Raw genomic sequence first — 21,194 nt, forward strand, 5'->3', positions numbered from 1 at the left:
ACAAGCACACGGACAACGTTAAGCTTCATTTAATGAACCAAACAGCTTTCAGCAGTGTTTGATATAATGGCAAGTGATTTTCTAGTACCAAATGATTTATCATGATTACTCAAGGATAAGGTGTTGGAGTGATGGCTGCTGGAAATGGAGCCTGTCTAGATTTGATCAAAATGCCTTTTTTTCAAATAGTGATGGTGCTGTTTTTTACATCAGTAATGTCCTGACTATACTTTGTGATCCGTTGAATGCCACTTTGGTGAATGAAAGTACCAATTTCCTTCTGAAACAGCGAAATCTGTACATTATTCCAAACGTTTGGCCACCAGTGTATGTGGAATGCATTATAATATATTCCCAAATAATAATAACATTTATATCTTCATGTATTTTTTGGTTTGTGTGGTAATTTTTTTCATTGAAAAATAAATTGTGTGTTTTGAACCACTTTGATAATTGGTTTATGGATTTACTACAAGTGGTCTAATGGCGCCTCCAAGTGGCCTTTTTTTGGAAGTACACTTACATAAGTCATTATGGAACAAAGAGTTTTGGTAATATGGACTTCCACAAAATTCTGTCAGACCTTCATCAGACATGTGGCTTTGTATCAGATGTGTTTTTGGGGCACTGCGCATAGTCTTGCATATTAAAAAAAAAAAAAAAGTATTTCATAAATAATATTTGTGGTCACTATTCAAAATATTTGAATAGCTCTAACTATTTGTTTTATACTATAATGTTACATTTTTACTCTTGAATAACAAATTTCTAAGTGTCTACTTTCAAACGAGCCCAAGTTTGTGTTTGTAGACCAAAGGGTTCAAGAACCGGAAGAGTTTTAGTTTGGGTATGTTGTTTTCAAGCTCATGCACAAAAAGAGGCCGGATGTTAAGAGGTTAAAGAAAAGGATGGACGAGTCGAAATAAATTTTTGTGGCATTCAACATTATGCCACAAATTCTTTCGACTGAGCTTAACTTGTATTTAACTCGGAACATTCCTTTACATTTTTTTCCCCCATGCCGGTCCTTTTATTATGATATAATTTATCTCAGATAGCCCTGCCCCAAATGGCATGTAATGACAAAACCAACTGTGATTGGTTGCTTTACATTTCCACTTACATTAACTTTTGCCATTTTACTCAAAGGTCTGGCTACGTGAGAATATTTGACATGTAATCTGTTAGCCAGTCAGCTTGCATTCTCTCTCTTTGTCTAACATTTAGACTGCTTTAGTAATTTGCATGTAAGACGGTTTCACTGCAGCACGCTACAAGATTTTTTTTTTAAACCCTCCTCCTCCCCAGAAGCACTTGTCTAGATCTGCTTGAAGGAGAATATATACACTATCAGTCAAAAGTTTTGAAACGCTTGACTGAAATGTTTCTCATGATCTTAAAAATCTTTTGATCTTTTGATCTCTATGCTTAAATGTTTGAAATTAGTTTTGTAGACAAAAATATAATTGTGCCACCATATTAATTTATTTCATTATAAAAATAAAATGAAATAAAAAAAATAAAAAGTTTTTGAAATTGATGACTTGGACCAAATAATAAAGAAAAGCAGCCAATAATAGATGGGAACTCCTTCAATACTGTAAAAATCATCCCAGGGTGATACCTCAAGAAGTTGGTTGAGAAAATGTCAAGAGTACATGTCTGCAAATTCTAGGCAAAGGGTGACTACTTTGATGACGCTAAAATATAACACAGTTTTGATTTATTTTGGATTTTGTTTAGTCACAACATAATTCCCATAGTTCCATTTATGTTATTCCACAGTTTTGATGACTTTACTATTATTCTAAATGTGAAAAAAAAAAAAAAAAAAATATATATATATATATATATATATATATATATATAATAAAGAATGAGTAAGTGTTTCAAAACTTTTGACCGGTAGTGTATATGTCTAATGGTACAGCAGCAGCCTAAGCAGATCTAGTATGCCGAAACAAAACCTACTAATTTGTCATCTCCACTATATATTCAACATTCTGTAAAGTGTTCACTTAATTCAGATTGTGGGGGTCTTTCAGCACTCTCCTGTTCTTGTGTGAGTTGTTATTCTTGCTGCATTCGAGTTAGGCCCCTTCATCCGGACTGAGGACTACAGAAAGCCCACCAGCGAATGTGTAAAGGCAGGGGAGGAAGCAGAGGGAGGAGAGAGGGAGGAATGGAGGGTTCTTTGTTGTCCCAGTGGGGCCTCCAGTGCTCCTGCTGTGAGCTGCACTCTTTGTGTTGGACAGGCAGCTATTGTTCCTGCTGCTGAGAGCACATTGTTTCCTCTCTAGTAATGAACTAGACTAACATACACACCTTCATTCCACATATAGACAGATAGAGCTGTTCCCAGAGCAGCTCTTAACACACCTAAACATTCTTAGAGACTTAGACTTTACTTTAGAGACTTTACAAACATTCTGTCTTTTCCATACAATAAAAGTGAATGGGGACTGATGCTGTTAAGCAGTAAAAAGGGGGAAAAAGCACCATAAAAGTAGTCCATACGACTTATGTACTACATCTTATAGCTTTGTGGGAGGAACAGACTTATTTAAGCAATTCTTCACTGAAAATGTTCAAGTCTGTTGAAGCTCAGAAATCTTGTTGCACAAGGTTTGACTCCATTGTCACTGGTCAGATGCCACTGGTTCTCATTTTGGGTGAACAATCCATTTAAATGAGTGCCACCTAAAGTGATTGTACATTAGTACATTTCTTATCCATTTATTTTATTTATTTCTTTATTTCAAAATTTCTTAATTTTTTTCCTCCAAAATTTACCAAATCTACCCAAATCAGGCCTAGATTCAGATTTGGCCTTGACATTCAGTTCAGACAAACTTCTCTCATGGTTCTTGGCGACCGTGTGTGTATGTCTTAACTCATGAATGTTTGAGAATAAACGGTACAGGATATCCTTCCCTTGGTCTGCAGGAAACGAGACTGATAATATTGAAAAATGAATGATTGCTTTGATAAACACTCTCTTTGTTGGAACAATGCAGATGTGAATAATTCATCTGTTAAAAATAGATTTCAGGGTAACGTCCAAAGGTGACGCGGTGGATATCCCTCCATTATACACTCAAAACAGTCTGTTTTTAAGATTTACGCATTTCAATTGTGTGACATAATTCCATCAAATTGAATCAAGTTATCTTGAAATGATGTATGTATATTAAAAATAAATGTGAAGTATTTAATTACAATTAATTAGGAGTTTGAACTTTAAAAAACATAGTAAAAAACACAATTTGGTAAATATACTATTTAAAAAAAAAGGTAGGCAGTATACAGTAGAGAATTGCTGATAACAAGTAGCAATACCACTAATGTAAATACATTTTTTAGGAGCTTGACAATAGCTGTTTTCAAAACAGTCTAACTTATCCAGTAATGAACTACTTTTTCCAACAAGTAGCAGTTTAGACAAAATTTAGCTTTACTGTAACTACTTATCTTGATAAGCTACAGTTTCAAAGTATCATCTCCAACATGCTAGTATGCTAGTGTTTCTTAATGAAGATAGCTGCAGGGTAGGATTGCACCAACTTTCTGTAAGTTCTCGCTTAAGTTGGAACGTAAAGTTCACACTAAGGGCTTAGTAACTACTAGTTAGTTTGTAACTAAGTCAGTGCTTAATTTGGTTGCACCACCTGTTCTTAAGGCAAGACTTAACTAATTGGTCGTAAGCTCTCTGTAAAGTAATGCATAGTCACATAATATGACGTTTACCCTTATTTATCCAATAAACAGCCTTCAGATTTGTACACAGAAGTGTTAAAAAGCCGTGCATTTTAGTTTTATCTTGTTACGGTTGATGTTCAAACCTTGTTTGCTCACGTAACTGTCAGCTGTAATAAATTATATTCCCATTGAAATACAACACGTAATAAACGTAGATTTAATAAATAGTATATTTAGCTTATGTAAATAACATTATTCTGGAACTGTGTCTAAAATTAGTAAGGGGCAATAAAAAAATACTAATACAACAGGTTAGAAAAATTGACATTTATTCATTTTAATATCCTATATATTTTGTATGTGATGAATCTTGACACACTCCAGAAAGTGAACTGTTGGATTGGTTTCATGCCGAAGAGCCGCTAGAAGCAAGTTTTTTTTTTCTTTTTTTACATAATATTCTCTCTCGTAAATGTCAACGAGTGTAAATATCAACATAATCGTACGTGTCTAAAGGATTGAAGTCTGTCACGCAAAACATGAGCTTATTGATGTCATTAAATCAGACTGCTTTTTTTATTCCAATCGTTACACCTGGTTGGAGGGTTCCGTAATTATTTAGTTCCTACGTAGGGTTACATCCTACCTAAGTTTAATGGTGCAACGCTCAAATATATAGTAGTGCGTAAATTGTGACTTAGTGCCCATTTACGCCACAACTAGGCTAAGTTGTAACATACTGTATGTATGGCTGGTGCAACTGGCCCCAGTAATTTTTCAACAGCTAAGTGTGACAGTAGCTTAGCCGTTTTCAAAACAGTCTAGCTTTTTCCAGTAGCAAGCTACATTTTGCAACAATTAGCTGCGTTACTCTTTTAGTTACTCTTTTTCAAAAGAGTAGCTTGACTGTAACTTAGCTTTGATAAACTACAGTTTCAAAGTAGCATTTCCAACACACTAGTATGCTAATATTTAAACCTGATGATAGCTAGTCGTAAACATAGCTTAGCTGTTTTAAAAAAAGAGTAGATTTTTTCAGTAGCAAGCTACTTTTTCCAAAAAGTACAGTAGCAGTGTAGCGTGATGATACATTGCTGTTTTTTGTCATATTGGTTCAAACAATGCAACTGTGATTAAATAATAGTATATCATCAGTTATATATTTAAAAAGGTATTGCCCACTGTAAAAGGGTCAGTGTAGTAGCAGTAGCGTAGTCATGTTTTTCTTGTAATGTTGCTCTGCTCTTTTCAAAGCTTGAACTTGTAACGTAGCTTGATAAACTACAGTCTCAAAGTAGCATTTCCAACATGCTAGTATACTATTTCATCCTGAATAGTTCCAGTAATGTTTTTAACACTTAGTCAGTCTTACATGTGTTCAAATGTCTCTCTTTATTTGCAGGTGAATGGAGTTCCAGTGGAAGGCAAGCAGCATTCAGAGGTGGTTGCTGCTATTAAAGCCGGTGGAGATGAGACAGCTCTTTTAGTTGTAGATCCAGACACAGATGCTTTCTTCAGGAAGTGTCGGGTGACACCCACTGCAGAGCACATCACAGGTACAAAACTCTCATTTGAGACAAAATATAAAGTGAAACGAGTCTGCTTTGTCGAGAAGAGCGTGTGTAAGCTCATTTAACAGATTTTAAGCATTCATACTCCTTACTGCCTCTAGATGGCGTCTGATGCAGAATCGTCAGTCAGGCATATGTGACTGGTTTCACTCAAGTCTCTCTTTGCGCTGTTGTCATTTCTTATCAAGACAATCAGAACACAATTTTGTCTGTCCATCTCGTTTTGTTGCCCCAGGCCAAAGATCTCTCCAAGTGAGAGCACAGTGCCAGCTGCAGCTATGGAAACCAAAAGTGTGTGTGTTTGTGTTTTGCGCAACACGATTAGTCATGAGTGAATGGAAACATACTGTTTACACATTTTATTTACTGGCCAGTCATTTGGCATCACCAGTAATGGAAACATTTCATTAGCTGCTCTCACTGATATCACATTTTATCAGAACTTCTTTATACACACTACATCTGTCAACATTGTCCCGGGCCCTGTGACAAGCAGGGGCCTTAAGGTCCACTATAGCATTGGTTCTCAACTGGTTTCGCGTCAAGAACACGATTTAACAAGTGGCGACCAACACAGAACTAAACCTGTGACATACGTATATAATGCAGTCATCAAGCTAGCAAACTCAATGTTAAAAATATGTGTTCACATGATCAAAGTAGACACCTTAGTAGAGAAATTCCTGGAGTGTCAGATGATAAGACAACTTCCTTTGAAAAATACAGCAGAAATATCTTGGTCATATGTTTTTGACCCACATGCATTCTGGGGTTCCTGTCCTCAACAAGTACAAGTGTATTTTAAGTCAGTTTGAAAACTATTATCAAATATTATGTGTGAAATGATTACTATGAATTTTAAAGACTGCAATGTGCTATTGTTTGTATGAAGGTTGTGTAGTTCTGTATGATACATCATTGACATGTTATTGGAAGGAACTGGTGTCAGTGGGGTGTCATTGGTAGGAACTAGTGTTTTGCTGCATCCTACCATCTTTAACCCCTAGGGGTAGCTGTTTGTAACCATTTCCAGCTTCAGTTTGGTTATATGTTAGGGATCATGTACATTCATAAACACTCACTCTGTGATCCGGACCCAAACACAAAGCAAATTTTACTCATTGGCATTCACTTCTGGCCCCTTTTTATCTGCCAATCATCTGAGCCATAAATGCCATGTGACTAATCAGTCTGGAGTCGCAGGACAATTATGTCATGACCTAATAATCATTCTAAAAGAACACAACAGTAGGTTCTGGAAGTCAAAATCTCACTAAGTTTCTTCAAAGATGAATTGATTATTACCAAAAGACAGCCCTAGCATGAGCTCTGATGTTGTTAATTGATGCTATATTCTTCAGTCCATGTTAATTCAACTTCATTTTTTAAACATTGTGCTTAAAGGAGCAATATGTAACATTGACATCAAGTGTTTAACCCTCTGGGGAAGTTTTGACATGCCTTGACATTTGTGCTTTTTTCAGTTGCTTAAAAACATATTAAAGTCTGATAACACTGTATTCAGCACAAACTCGGCTACAATAATATGTGAACAACATGTATGTACATATTTGTATTTTTGAGAAAATAATGTTTATGCGTGGTTTTTGATTTTTTTTTTTAAGTCACTGAAATAAGGCCATATAACAAATACTAAACATTTATTCACAAGACTTTTAAGAACTGGATCTTGTAGCCTAGAGTTTTTGCTACAAAAATGATGTGAAAACCATCCTGATCACTCATTCATACAAAACAATATAGTCATTTAACTTTTGTAAGACACTTTTAGTGTTAGAAAGTCCATATGCGAGGAGGCATGGATGATCATGAATATTGATGTGATTCACACCTGAGGAGACAAAGACCCCTCCCCTGAGAGAGAATGAATGTGAGGAGACTTAATGATTGAATGTATTATTTGTAGCTTATTCACAAAATCAAGTTTAAGTTAAAAGAAGTAATCTGACTATACATTTTCTTTACATAAAGACTTTACTTAAAAACTGTAGATCTACACTACCATTTAAAAGTTTTAAATCAGTAAGATTTTTTAATGTTTTTAAAAGAAGTCTCTTCTGCTCACCAAGACTGCATTTATTTGATCCAAAATACAGCAAAAACAGTGATATTGTGAAATATTTTTACAATTTAAAATAACTTTTCTATTTGACTATATTGTAAAATGCAATTTATTCCTGTGATCAAAGCTGAAATTTCAGCATCATTACTGCAGTCTTCAGTGTCACATGATCCTTCAGAAATCATTCTAATATGCTGATTTTCTAATATGGGCATATTTACAGCACATTTTACACATTTACACCCGAACAGATATTTGCAAGCACAAGTTTCATTGATGATAATGAGGCAGCATAAACACTAGTTAAAATATAATCTAAACATTCATATTATTTTTATATCATATTACATATCATATTTATATCATACAGCATACAATTTAAATACCTGCTTTAGCTGAAACTAAAACTTGCCGATTAGGACATATTTCAAATTGCAATACTCTGAATACTGGCTGGCAAGTCTGAAAATAGTCCAACTAGTATAATATGTACATGTTTATATAAAATAGCATGTCAACTAATATGTAATAAAGACTTACTCATCTGAAATTGTATCCTCGGCCTGATCAAGTCGCTCTTCAAAATGCAAACGTTCATCGGAGTCCCACTCTTCTTCTGAGGAAAATGTGAACTCTTCCTCACCTGTGTAGCGTGCCATCTTCCAAACGCGCAGAAAAGTGAATGAACTTGATGCTTTTTAAGGCATTGTCAGGGGCATTTACCGTTTGCATTGATCGCCTCAGCACATTACCATATGAATAGCTCGCTCTGCTGGTGGGTGTGATCACATTAGCGATAATTATCTGAACCAGGAGAAACTGTACATCGCTTTGTTTCATACAGATTACATTGCATGAGAATATTTGTTTTAAATTTGAATTGTTTTATTTAAAAGTAGACATTTTAAGTTTTCTTTAGACATATGTTTCACGTTTGTGTGAAAAGTATTCACGGAGTTTCAGTTCATTTTTGTGACGTGTTTCAGAAAGATGCTCGCGGAGACAGTGACGTTTGCGTACCCTGGCAGAAATTGTGAAATTTTGGCATTGATTTTGAAAATATGACTGATCACATTACTTGTTGACCCCTCTCCAAACATAGCGCTTATGGTTGTGACCATAAAGCTCTATTTTGGTCTCGTCACTCCAAATTACAGTGTGCCAGAAGCTGTGAGACGTGTCAAGGTGTTGTCAGGCATATTGTAACCGGGCTTTTTTGTGGCATTGGCTTCTTTCTGGCAACTCGACCATGCAGCTCATTTATGTTCAAGTATCGTCGTATTGTGCTCTTTGAAACAACCACACCGTCTTTTTCCAGAGCAGCCTGTATTTCTCCTGAGTTTACCTGTGGGTTTTTTTTTTGTATCCTGAACAATTCTTCTGGCAGTTGTGGCTGAAATCTTTCTTGGTCTACCTGACCTTGGCTTGGTATCAAGAGATCCCCAAATTTTCCACTTCTTAATAAGTGATTGAACAATACTGACTGGCATTTTCAAGGCTTTGGATATCTTTTTATATCCTTTTCCATCTTTATAAAGTTCCATTACCTTGTTACGCAGGTCTTTTGACAGTTCTTTTCTGCTCCCCATGGCTCAGTATCTAGCTTGCTCAGTGCATCCACGAGAGAGCTAACAAACTCATTGACTATTTATACACAGACACTAATTGCAATTTAAAAAGCCACAGGTGTGGGAAATTAATCTTTAATTGCCATTTAAACCTGTGTGTGTCACCTTGTGTGTCTGTAACAAGGCCAAACATTCAAGGGTATGTAAACTTTTGATCAGGGCCATTTGGGTGATTTCTGTTACCATTATGATTTTAAAAGGAGCCAAACAACTATGTGATAATAAATGGCTTCATATGATCACTATCCTTAAACAAAAGACAGTTTTTTTGCATGATCAGTCATAATTTACAAATCAATGCCAAAATTTCACAATTTCTGCCAGGGTATGCAAACTTTTGAGCACAACTGTATCTGTATGCCCAAAAATGTATTTTAAGTTGTTTCTGCTGTTATGAGGTGAATGGAAACATACTGTTTACACATTTTATTTACTGGCCAATCATTTGGCATCACCAGTAATGGAAACATTTCATTAGCTGCTCTCACTGATATCACATTTTATCAGAACTTTTTTATACACACTACATCTGTTCCATTCACCTCATCCAGCAGGACGCGCCAGCGCGTCCGTCGACCCCAGAGGGTTAAAATGGGTACTGCAGTCCAAATTCAAAATATTGGAGAGAGTTGTCTCCCCCGCCCCCTCCTTCCCAGACTGGAAGCTCACGCGGTTTGCCAGGTTGAGGACACGCAACAGGAAGGAGCAAACTGACAACGACAAGCGACGAGCCTTACACTGTAACTTGATCAGCTAATGTATACGTTTGCAATGTTTTTATTGTTTGCAAATGATAAACCAGCTCACGTGGATTTTCTATAACTCTGTCAATGTTAGCTAGACGTATTGCTGGCTTCCATGGCTGCAGCGTGCTGTGTTTGCCCGCTAACTTGTTTCAGATCTGGCAACCTGGGGTGTTGAAATACTATTGGGAAATGAGCAGTGGGCGGGATCAAACAGGCCAAAACACAAACAGAAATTCCGGCCTGGAAGGGACATTTCACAGTAGAATATACTGGCTGTAGCATTGTTTTCAGAGAAGCCAGTATTTCAACTTAGCATGTTTCCTAAATCTCTGATAACATATTATGATCATTTTATGCTTTAGTACAGTAAATATATTACATAATGAACCTTTAAGAGTAGAATTTCTAGTAAAAAACTACACTACCCATCATCCTGAAGTGAGATCCACTAATCAGAGAATTGCGGCCAACAAAGCGCTGCAGCGACCGCCCACTCCCATAACACTCTGTGAATGATGCAATCGAGCACTCTCGCTACATTCTCAAACTACTTATATTTGTAAATATCTGAATATTGTGCCTCAAATATATTGTTTCTATACTTAACCAACAACTTTAAATCAATAGTTTTTTTATTTTTCCTCACTTTTAATTCTGTTGCTTCTTTCGCTATGCTTCATTGGACTGTAGTTCATTCCATCATGAAAGGTGTTAAGTACACAGTCTTGTTCCTTTGTCTTTTTGTCCAATTTTCAAATACTTTTTTGCTTCAAATCAAAGTTTGTAGTGTTTTGATTCACCTCAGAACTGTTTTTTTTTTATTTTTGTATTTATTTATTTTTTTATGGCTTACAACTCTTTTGTGAAGGATTTAATGATATATGAATGGGAAAAATACTTCCAGAACCAAGACAGCTGAAATAGTGGACACTCTAATAGTTGAACTCTGTTACCCCAAAGATTATTTTAGCCAATCAAGTTGCTTCAAATAGTTATTTCAGCCAATCACATCCTCTTGTTCTATTACAGTCATACAAGCTGTTTTCTCCAACACTTTCACATATGATCACACTAATGTGTCCTCTCTCCAGAACACACACTCTGTCTCTCTCTGCTGCCTGTCACACAAATGTGGAAGCTTCATTTTTGTGGTTTCTAAGGTGCTGGTGTGGAGTGGGTCTTAGATTGCCATACTGGTACTGAAGAGCTTTCGAAGCGTACAGACTGCCAGCTGTGTGTGTGTGTTTGTGTGCAGACCAGGAGCCACATGGATACAGAGTTATGTATGGATTCTGTTATCTGCTTCACTACTCTTTCCTTCCTAAACAACTCGACAGAAGGACCAGCTGGTGTTCGGTACTTCAGGATTGGTTAAGTTTGAGCTGTAGAGATTTATTTGGATGTTAAAATACCTTGTTTTTCTTAATATGCAGAGACAAGTAAGCCATTCTTTGGTTGATTTTCCTGAAAAGTGTAAAAGAAAGGGAGCGGCGCTCTCTAGTGGGAGTCTGAGGCACACTCTGAGCAGCAGCAATATCACATGATAAATGTTTTAAAGTAAAGAAGGGAGACCATTTGTTTACCATACTTGTCATGCACACAGCACCGAGGCCAGTAATATCTGATTAGCTTGTATACACGCTGGACGAAGCCGAGCTACAATCGCATTTTCTACGTCTGTTTGTCGGCTTCAGTTTGTAAAAATTCAGTTGGACTGAAGCGTTAACAGGACAGATTATTGTTTTAGTCTGACTGAAATCGAACTTGCATGTAAACGTTCTGATTGATTCAACCAGTGGTGTGAATTTGGGACAGGACTATTTGTTTTTCACGAACCAATGGCAGCTGGCAGTAGTGTTCAGGAAACCTGAAAAAATTATTTTGACTATTCCATTTGGTGGTACTAGTTGCACAAAAATTACACACTTAAGCTTTAATGTAATATCCCAGGTTAGTTTTAATGTAATGTCTATTTACTGCATATGTGGACTGCTGTTGATTATGGCTGACAGTACTTTTGACTCCTCACTCAGTGTGTATAAACAAATAGAAAACACGCCCATCTCAAACAGATGTATCAGCTCTGTTGCAAACCTACAGCTTCCAAACAAAAATGGAACCTCATAAGTGACCAATGTAGAATATACAGCAACTTTGTGCATCACACATATAGTAAACCGCAAGACAGACTCGACTCACAATTAGGGTGTTTCTCAATGCTAAGAATGCGGAGAACGGACTTGTGTTCTTATGAAGACCAGTCTTGCCAAGCTACCTTGAAAGAACAAACTCGAAAGTACAGAAGGATTTAGAACACATCTATTGCAAGCTTTGAGATGTGCTGTGATCTTCCTGATGCGCAATTGACCATCCCAGCACATTTGCAGCCAGTGAGAGAACTACTGCCATTATCACACCAGTGACAACATTATTATCATCATCAAAACAGTGAGATTTTGAAGGACTACTGACACGTTATAAGAATAAAGTCTGTAAACACTTGTGTTCTCCATGGGTTTATTATGTTATTAAAAACATGCCCAATGGAACAACAAATGTTGACAGAGTATAACGACTCTCACAAGCTGCCAGACTCTCGCGAGCGTACAGCGGGAAACTCTTGAGGGAAAACTCAATGATAAATGTCCTTTATCTGCCACCGTAGTACCGAGTTCTTGCCCACAAGTCACCATCTGATCCATCCTCGAAATCTGGCCCGATCAAGAACACATCCGGGTAATTTTGTGCATTCTCTGTACTTGTGTTCTTGAGTATTGGAATAGAGCGCAACATTGTGGTTCCGGAAGTAAAAATCCCAGTAATTTCTTCCTTCCAAGGCTCCAAGGTTGTTCATTGATGGATCCACATTATTTCAACTTCATTGTTTAAAAATCGTGTTTAATAGCGGAATTTTTGTTGAACAACTACATTACCCATAGTCCAGCAGAGAAAGCTTCCCCAATCAGAGAACTGTGGCAAAAAGCCGGCAAAATTAGCCGGGAAGCTACTGCCCACTCTCATGACACACTCTGAATGACGCAAACGAGTCGCTAACCTTGCACTCTCAAACTACTTCTATATTTGTGTATATCGGAATATTTTGCAAGAAACGTAAACTATATTGTTTCTATAGGTCAACAACCTAAAATCAGTAGCTTTATATATTCCCTTTGTTTTTATTAAATTACATCATTCGCAATGCTTCATGAGATTGTAGTCCATGCCCTCATGAAAGATGGTAAATACACAGACTTGTACTTTTTTGCCTATAAACAAAGTCTGTAATGTTGTGATTCACCCCGGAGCTGGTTGGTTTGGTTCATGTTTTACAACTCTTTAATGGAGGATTTTATGAAAAGTCTATGGAAGAAATTATTGGGGAAAATACTTCCGGATCCCAGACGGCTGAATAAGTGGGAGGGCACTGTTGCGCTCTATTGAACTTCTCAAACAAGTCCACAAGAACGTAAGAACACAAAAGAACGCATATTGAGAAACAGCCTTAATTTCAATACAGTTTGATGTTAGCATGTTGCTAAGCTAACAATGCAATACTCCATAAAGCATAAAAATAAATAGCACACAAACTTTTAATTAATTTATACGTGCAGTATGTTTATCAATACTTTTAATGTTTTTATAATGTAACTGTCTCTTGAATTTAGCTGGAGCCTAGCACACACTACACATTTCAAGCTCGTCGCCTGATGTTTTGAGTCGGCGATCAGTCGGTGATTTGTCTCAGATAACAGCGCATGGCCAAAAAATTTTTTTTTAAATTTAATAAAACGTGTCTCCCGACTCGTTGTCTCATCAAATTTACAGCTCTTTTTCTTTTTACTCCTGTTCTGTGCAAATCAGTGCAAAAACTGCCTCAGGCCGTCCTTTCATGTTATTTGTTGACATGTTATCACAAATTAACTCTCCCGCTGTGCGTGAGTTTGTCAGTGAATTTCGGAACGTAGTTTCAGTTGGGTACGAATGGTTGTGTAGCAGATACACCCAGTCTGCTATCAGTCATGTAGTGTGCACACCAACTTGACAGAAAAAACAAGACTGTGAGTTGTGAAGTGTGCGTTTGGCTTAGAAGAAAGTATGTTTTAAAGCAGCATAATTATGCTGCCTACCTTTGATACCATTTAGGAACAGAGCCATCATTTACAGTTTCATGCCAAGATCTCCAAATCCTTCTCTTGTGTCACTTCATTTGTTAATGTGTAATCCTCTATGAAGGCTTCTAGATTTTCATGGGCCGTGACGACACATATCCAGGTACCATGGATGTCACCACGGATATGATCTTTACCTGAATAATGAATGAAGCACATACCTGTAGTATGTAACAGAGTAGACATCTGCTCACTGCAACCTGAGAAGAGTGAATGTCATACTAGCTATTCACCTGATCAAGATGTTTGATCAAAGTGTCTTTGCTCTTGCTCGCTGCCTCTGATGAGGAGCATTTGGAGAAAGTTAACTGTCTAAAGGATCCAGATGAATGTTTGAGGTGTAGTTGGTTGATCTGTGACTGACCTGTGCTGCTTTTCTCTGCCTGCAGGACCGTTGCCTGAACCATTGCTCAACGGAGACATGGAGGACAAGGTAAGACAGCTCTAATGATATTATACTAGCAAGCCATACTAATGCTTTAAGAATAGTATTATAGAGAAAATCAAGGTAATGCGATCTTTCTAAAAGTGGATCTAATGTCTGATTCGATGAGCCACTTTTGAGAACATTATTCATTCAATTGAAATGTAAAATGTTCTTACCCCCCTGTAACTCTGACACCATATAATTTGCCACGTGTGGAACTTCATTAAGTTAGTAGCGTCACTATTTACTTAGTTCCTTCACTTGTCATGTAACTGTGATAGCCAAATGACTTAATTAGCATCAGTAGACTGTACCTGCATTTGAACTATTCCGTTAACTGAAAAATATCGAGATATGATTTTTAAAAACTATACCATCCAGCTCTAATAACAACACAGCATTTCTCAGCCATGCACGCTTTCCTTTTTGGATTTATTATTGAGCGCAGTCTTTCCCAAACAAATAATGTACAACAACATGGGTTGTTTGCCTTGACCTAACCTAACCTAAAGCTACAGCTGGAGTTTTGCCTACTGCCCCTGCTGAAAAGAGGTGGTACTTCAAGCTTGAATTGCTCCGATAGTAGGAATATTCCATATATTCCATAATATTATATAATTAGAATACTTATAATAAAGGAAAAAGTAGAACTATGTATATACATGTGTTTAATTAAACTTTGTTTATATACAGTATTTGAACAAATGTGCAAATGTTTTAGTCTTACTGTCTTAGTTAGCAGCATTAGTTAACATGAACTAACACAGAACAACACTTTTACAGCATTTATTAATCTTAGTAAATATTAATTTCAACATACACTAATATTTTTTTTTGTTATTAACAATTTTTATTGATTCCATTCACAAAATAAATAAACATAACATAAAATACGGAATCAAATTATGTACATTAGAAGCCCACCTGCCCACATCGCTCAAAAACCTTTTTATTATGGGGTCAAAATGAACTCTAACTAAATCACACAAATTTGCTGGGAATAAAATGCCCAAATACTTAATGCCATGTTTGGGCCACTGGAAGGTGCCCTGCTGAACTCAGTCATCAGTTTAGGGAGTTGTAATGGTTCCATAAAGTTTCTAATATCTTCATCATTAGATGAAGATGTGGAACTATAGAGATCAAGATAGAAATCTTTAAAAGCATTATTAATATCAACGGCCGAGGTAAATATTTCACCACCAGCAGATTTCACTGAGGGAATGGTAGAAAAAGACTCTCCCTGCTTTATATATCTAGCCAAAAGCTTCCCTGCTTTGTCACCCGACACAAAGTATGACTTTTGCCCTGAATAGCCAAAACTCCACCTTCCGTGACAATATAGTATTATATCTGTATTTCAATCGGGTCAATTCTCTTGAGGCCATCAGACGACATTCAGCGCTTCCTCTGCACTTTTAATATTCCCTTCTAACTCCACGAATTCTCGTGCTTTGGATTTTTTGGTGAATGAGGCATACTGTATGATCCGGCCCCTAAGAACCGCCTTAAGTGCCTCCCAAGCCACGCCCACAGAGGATACTGAGGACCAGTTGGTCTCCATATAAACATTGATTTCAGCCTTTAACATTTGTTGGAATTCAGGATTTTGCAAAAGGGACACATTAAAGCACCAACTATATGATTTATTTTCTCCGTATGTGGCAACACCTCTAAACTTACCAGGGCGTGATCTGAGACTAATGTTTCCAATTGGGCAATCAACCACAGATGAAATGAGGGACTTAGATATAAAAAAAAAAAAATCTATTCTAGAATATATCTTATGGACTGATGAAAAAAATGTATAGTCCCTTCCAGATGGGTTCAAAAGTCTCCATATATCTGTAAGACCAAGATTTGTACACATCCTGTGAAGCATCAATGTTGCTCTGGGGGCTTGCACACTTTTGCTTCACTATGATCAAGGACTGAGTCCATCAATAGATTAAAGTCTCCTCCCAATATTATATCATGAGGGGTGCCAACGGTTTGCAACATCCCTTCAAGATCTATAAAAAACGTATAAACTTACTTATCAATGTAATGACAAATTTGCTGGGAATAAAATTCCCAAATACTTAATTCCCTGTTTGGGCCACATGAAGGTGCCCGGCTGGAAAGCCGTTACTGGACAGTACGCTGTCAAAGCCAAAGCTTCGGATTTAGACCAATTGACTCTGTATCCTGAGAATTTGGAAAAGGAGTTAATAATTTTGTGGAGGCAAGGCATGGATCTAGTGGGGTCGGAGACGAATAATAAAATATCATCTGCATAAAGCAGAAGCTTATGCGCTACACCTCCCGCCGTCACCCCTGGAAAATCATCCTCCTTTCTTATCGCGGCAGCTAATGGTTCCAGGGCAAGACAGTACAACAATGGGGAAAGAGGGCAACCCTGCCGGGTGCCCCTATCCAGAGTAAAATAATCTGAAATTAACCCATTTGTTTGTACCGCTGCTACAGGGTGTCTATAAAGTAACTTAATCCAACCAATAAATGTATTCCCGAACCCATACCTTTCCAAAATCTTGAAAAGATAATCCCATTCTACCATATGAAACGCCTTTTCGGCGTCAAGAGAGATTGTTCATTTGCTACTGACCACATGATATTGATGAAATGCCTAATATTATCAGAAGAACTACGGCCTCGAATAAACCCCACCTGATCTATATGTATAAGAGATGTCATAACTTTACTTAATCGATTAGCCAGAATTTTGGACAACATTTTTACATCTAACTGGATCAGCGAAATTGGGCGGTAACTTTTACACTCGCTTGGATCTTTATCCTTTTTTAGAATCAGACTGATCCGGGCTTGTGTCATGGTTGGCGGAAGCTTTCCATTCTTTAATGAATCAGTATAAACTTCTAACAAAAGTGGCGCCAGTTCTGTAGCATAAGATTTGAAAAACTCAGCATCAAAGCCGTCAGGCCCTGGAGCCTTGCCTGTAGGCAGGGACTTAATTACCTCATCAAGCTCCTCCAAGGTTATCTCAGAATCAAGAGAGTTTTTTTGCTCATTCGTCAGTTTAGGGAGATCTAATGGTTCCACAAAGTTCCTAATATCTCCATCAGTAGACAAAGACGTGGACCTATAGAGATCAAGATAGAACTCTTTAAAAGCATTATTAATATCAATAGCCGAGGTAAATATTTCACCACAAGCAGATTTCACTGAGGGAATGATAGAAAAAGACTCTCTCTGCTTTATATATCTAGCCAAAAGTTTTCCTGCTTTATCACCTGACTCAAAGTATGACTGTCTTGCCCTGAATAACCAAAACTCCACTTTCCGTGACAAAATAGTATAATGTCTATATTTCAGTTGGGTCAATTCTCTGAGGCCATCAGATGACATACGGCGCTTCAGCTCTGCCTCTGCACTTTTAATATTTCCTTCCAACTCCACAAGTTCTTGTGCTTTGGATTTTTTGATGAATGAGGCATACTGTATGATCCGACCCCTAAGAACCGCCTTAAGTGCCTCCCAAGCCACACCCACAGAGGATACCGAGGACCAGTTGGTCTCCATATAAACACTGATTTCAGTCTTTAACATTTGTTGGAAATCAGGATTTTGCAAAAGGGACACATTAAGGTGCCAACTATAAGATTTATTTTTCTCTATATGTGGCATCACCTCTAAACTCACCAGGGCGTGATCTGAGATTAAGATATTTCCAATTGAGCAATCAACAACAGATGAAATAAGGGATTTGGATATTATAAAAAAATCTATTCTAGAATAAATTTTGTGGACTGATGAAAAAAATGTATAGTCTCTACCAGATGGGTTCAAAAGTCTCCAAATGTCTGTAAGACCAAGATTTTTACACATCCTGTGAAGCATCAATGTTGCTCTAGGGAGCTTACACGTCTGCTCCTTGCATGGCGTCCAGCCTAACTCCTACATTTTGACATATTAAAAAAATTAGATTGTGTCAAAAATAAAATTATAAAGACTAGCATTAGTACAACAATCAAACTCCAAACTTCCCCCCGAACCAAACAAACAGAAAAAAGAAAAATGTGCGCATTAACCCTGCGCACGACAGCGCCAACTGGCGTCCATACCTCTTATCTCAAACAATCCATGTACGCCTACGAGAGCCCCCGCGACAACTTTGCCATCGGATTGCTCAAGTCCGGTGTTTCTATACAAATTTTGTGAGACAGAATTACACAACAGAAAATAATTTATAAAACAAACTCCAGCCAGTAGGCAGAATAAACACAAAGAATGTGTAGATTCATCAACAACACTGTCCCAAAGGAGTGTTACTACACAAAACAAACTCCAGTCGTTAGGCGGAACCAGCACAAAAAAAAACAAAAAAGGCGCTCAGTTTCCTCGGACAGTCAAGTGAATGTTCAGTGAGTCGGCCCATTTGGCTGCAACATGAGTACCACAAAATAACTTACTCACTACATTGACTTTATGAGCTGGGGACATGTAAATGATATACGGCCATCCTTAGCATCTATTCTCAATTTGGCTGGGAACATCAGTGCAAAAGCAAACTTCTGTTGATGTAAGAGATTCTTGCATTCCTTGAATTCATCATGTTTCTCTTGTCGAATTCACAAAGTATCAGAACAAGAAAATGCTGTGGTTCTTCCAAGCAAGCCTTCCTTTACTCCTCGCCTCGCGAAACACGAGATCTTTATTGGATGATCTCAGAAATTTGGCCAGAATTGATCGGGGCCTGTCTCCCTCAGCGGATCGCCAAGCCGGAACCCTGTGAGCTCGCTCGATTTCCAGCTTATGCCCTGTTATGTCGAGCAGATTCGGAAAGAGCCCGTCCAGGAATTTCACCATATCCCGACCCTCCTCAGCCTCAGTTCCAACAATACGGACGTTATTCCTCTGACTACGGTTCTCCATGTCCTCCAACTTCTCCCAGACATGCTTCAAATACACCTTGGTCGCTAGCGGATTAGCAGATAATTCCCTCTCCGATGACTCCAGGTAATCGATCCGTTTCACGACGTCCCCCACTCTTGTAACCACCTCAGTGAATTTCATCTCCATGGCAGTGATCGTTCGACGTATTACAGCAAGAACCTCCAAGTCAGCAACGACCTTCGTCAGCATTGCTGACATTTTCAACAATTCTCACCGAATTTTCTCACTTCTCTGGCCAAATCGACTCCCGGGCTCGGGACCTCAGGGGCGTCAGCTTGAGCACGTAAGTGTCTTTTAATGTTTTCAGAGCCCGAGGATTTTGAATTCTTTGACATATTGTCTTCCTAGAACAGTTATGGAACAGAGTGAATCGAATCTCACTGGCTTATGATATAAAAAATATTAAAACTAGCAAAGTGCGCAGAGCTCGCCATTCACATGTCCGAACCTCACATGGCATCATGTGACTCGCTACAATACATTTTTAAAATCAAAAGTTGCATTTGTTAACATTAGTTAATGCACTATAAACTAACATGAACTAACAAAGAACATTTGTATTTATATTATCTAACATTAACAAAGGTTAACAAATGCTGTAAATATATTGATAGGTGTTTGTTCATGATACCTAATGCCTTAACTAACAAATAGAACCTTATTGTAAAGTGCTACTGAAACATATAAAGTACCAAATGTATAAAGTACCATTACAACAAAATTGAATGTGTATCTTTAAAAACATAAACATTGTTATATGAACAATATAAATACACCGATTTCAAGAGTCTTAACACTAGTGTTTAAATTGAGGGGGTGTTAGGGGGTCCTGAACCCCCCATAAGAGTTTAGGGACCCCCATTAGAACAACAACAACAAAAAACATTCTTTTTTTTATTTTTATTATTATTTAAAAAATACATTTTCTTTTTTGTATTGTCCTGACATGATTTTTTTGCCCTTTATCCAACTTATACATTTTTTTTAAAAAATAAAATAAGTGTGAGTTCTTGACATTTTTAATATTTACAATTAGTTGAGCCGAGTTGTGTATTTGTAAAGTTGTAATTTTATAATTTTGACTTGATATACTAAATTGAAGAAAAATATTTGTGTTTTTCAAACCATAGTCCACTTCCAAAAAGGGAGCTCTGACACAATTCAAACTGCTTAACACAGAAACAGTTCTTGGTTCATTTCTGGTTGGACATGAATAAAATAATGACTTGTGCAAATTCAAATCGATGCAGTAACTCACAATATATATATATATATATATACCATGGTCTGTTCTAATAATTGATTCTGATTGGCTGGAACGCTTGTTGACCCCTCTCCAAACATAGCGCTTATGGTTGTGACCATAAAGCTCTATTTTGGTCTCGTCACTCCAAATTACAGTGTGCCAGAAGCTGTGAGGCGTGTCAAGGTGTTGTCGGGCATAGTGTAACTGGGCTTTTTTGTGGTATTGGCTTCTTTCTGGCAACTCGACCATGCAGCTCATTTATGTTCAAGTATCGTCGTTTTGTGCTCAAGCACACCATCTTTTTCCAGAGCAGTCTGTATTTCTCCTGAAGTTACCTGTGGGTTTTTCTTTGTATCCCGAACAATTCTTCTGGCAGTTGTGGCTGAAATCTTTCTTGGTCTACCTGACCTTGGCTTGGTATCAAGAGATCCCCGAATTTTCCACTTCTTAATAAGTGATTGAACAGTACTGACTGGCATTTTCAAGGCTTTGGATATCTTTTTATATCCTTTTCCATCTTTATAAAGTTCCATTACCTTGTTACGCAGGTCTTTTGACAGTTCTTTTCTGCTCCCCATGGCTCAGTATCTAGCCTGCTCAGTGCATCCATGTGAGAGCTAACTCATTGACTATTTATACACAGACACTAATCGCAATTTAAAAAGCCACAGGTGTGGGAAATTAACCTTTAATTGCCATTTAAACCTGTGT

The 21,194-nt window shown here is 37.4% G+C and overlaps 1 protein-coding gene across 1 annotated transcript in view; it reads left to right on the plus strand.

Annotated features, from left to right (window-relative positions):
• LOC127450379 (Na(+)/H(+) exchange regulatory cofactor NHE-RF1-like) overlaps positions 1–21,194 on the plus strand; it is an 81,675-nt gene that overhangs the window by 48,654 nt on the left and 11,827 nt on the right. Inside the window, exons 3-4 of the mRNA XM_051714464.1 lie at positions 5,102–5,255; positions 14,286–14,329. Of these exons, the coding sequence (XP_051570424.1) occupies positions 5,102–5,255; positions 14,286–14,329 (198 nt within the window). The remainder of the gene's footprint in view (positions 1–5,101; positions 5,256–14,285; positions 14,330–21,194) is intronic.

This window comes from Myxocyprinus asiaticus, chromosome 13 (assembly GCF_019703515.2).
Source record: "Myxocyprinus asiaticus isolate MX2 ecotype Aquarium Trade chromosome 13, UBuf_Myxa_2, whole genome shotgun sequence".
NCBI classification, from domain to species: domain Eukaryota; kingdom Metazoa; phylum Chordata; class Actinopteri; order Cypriniformes; family Catostomidae; genus Myxocyprinus; species Myxocyprinus asiaticus.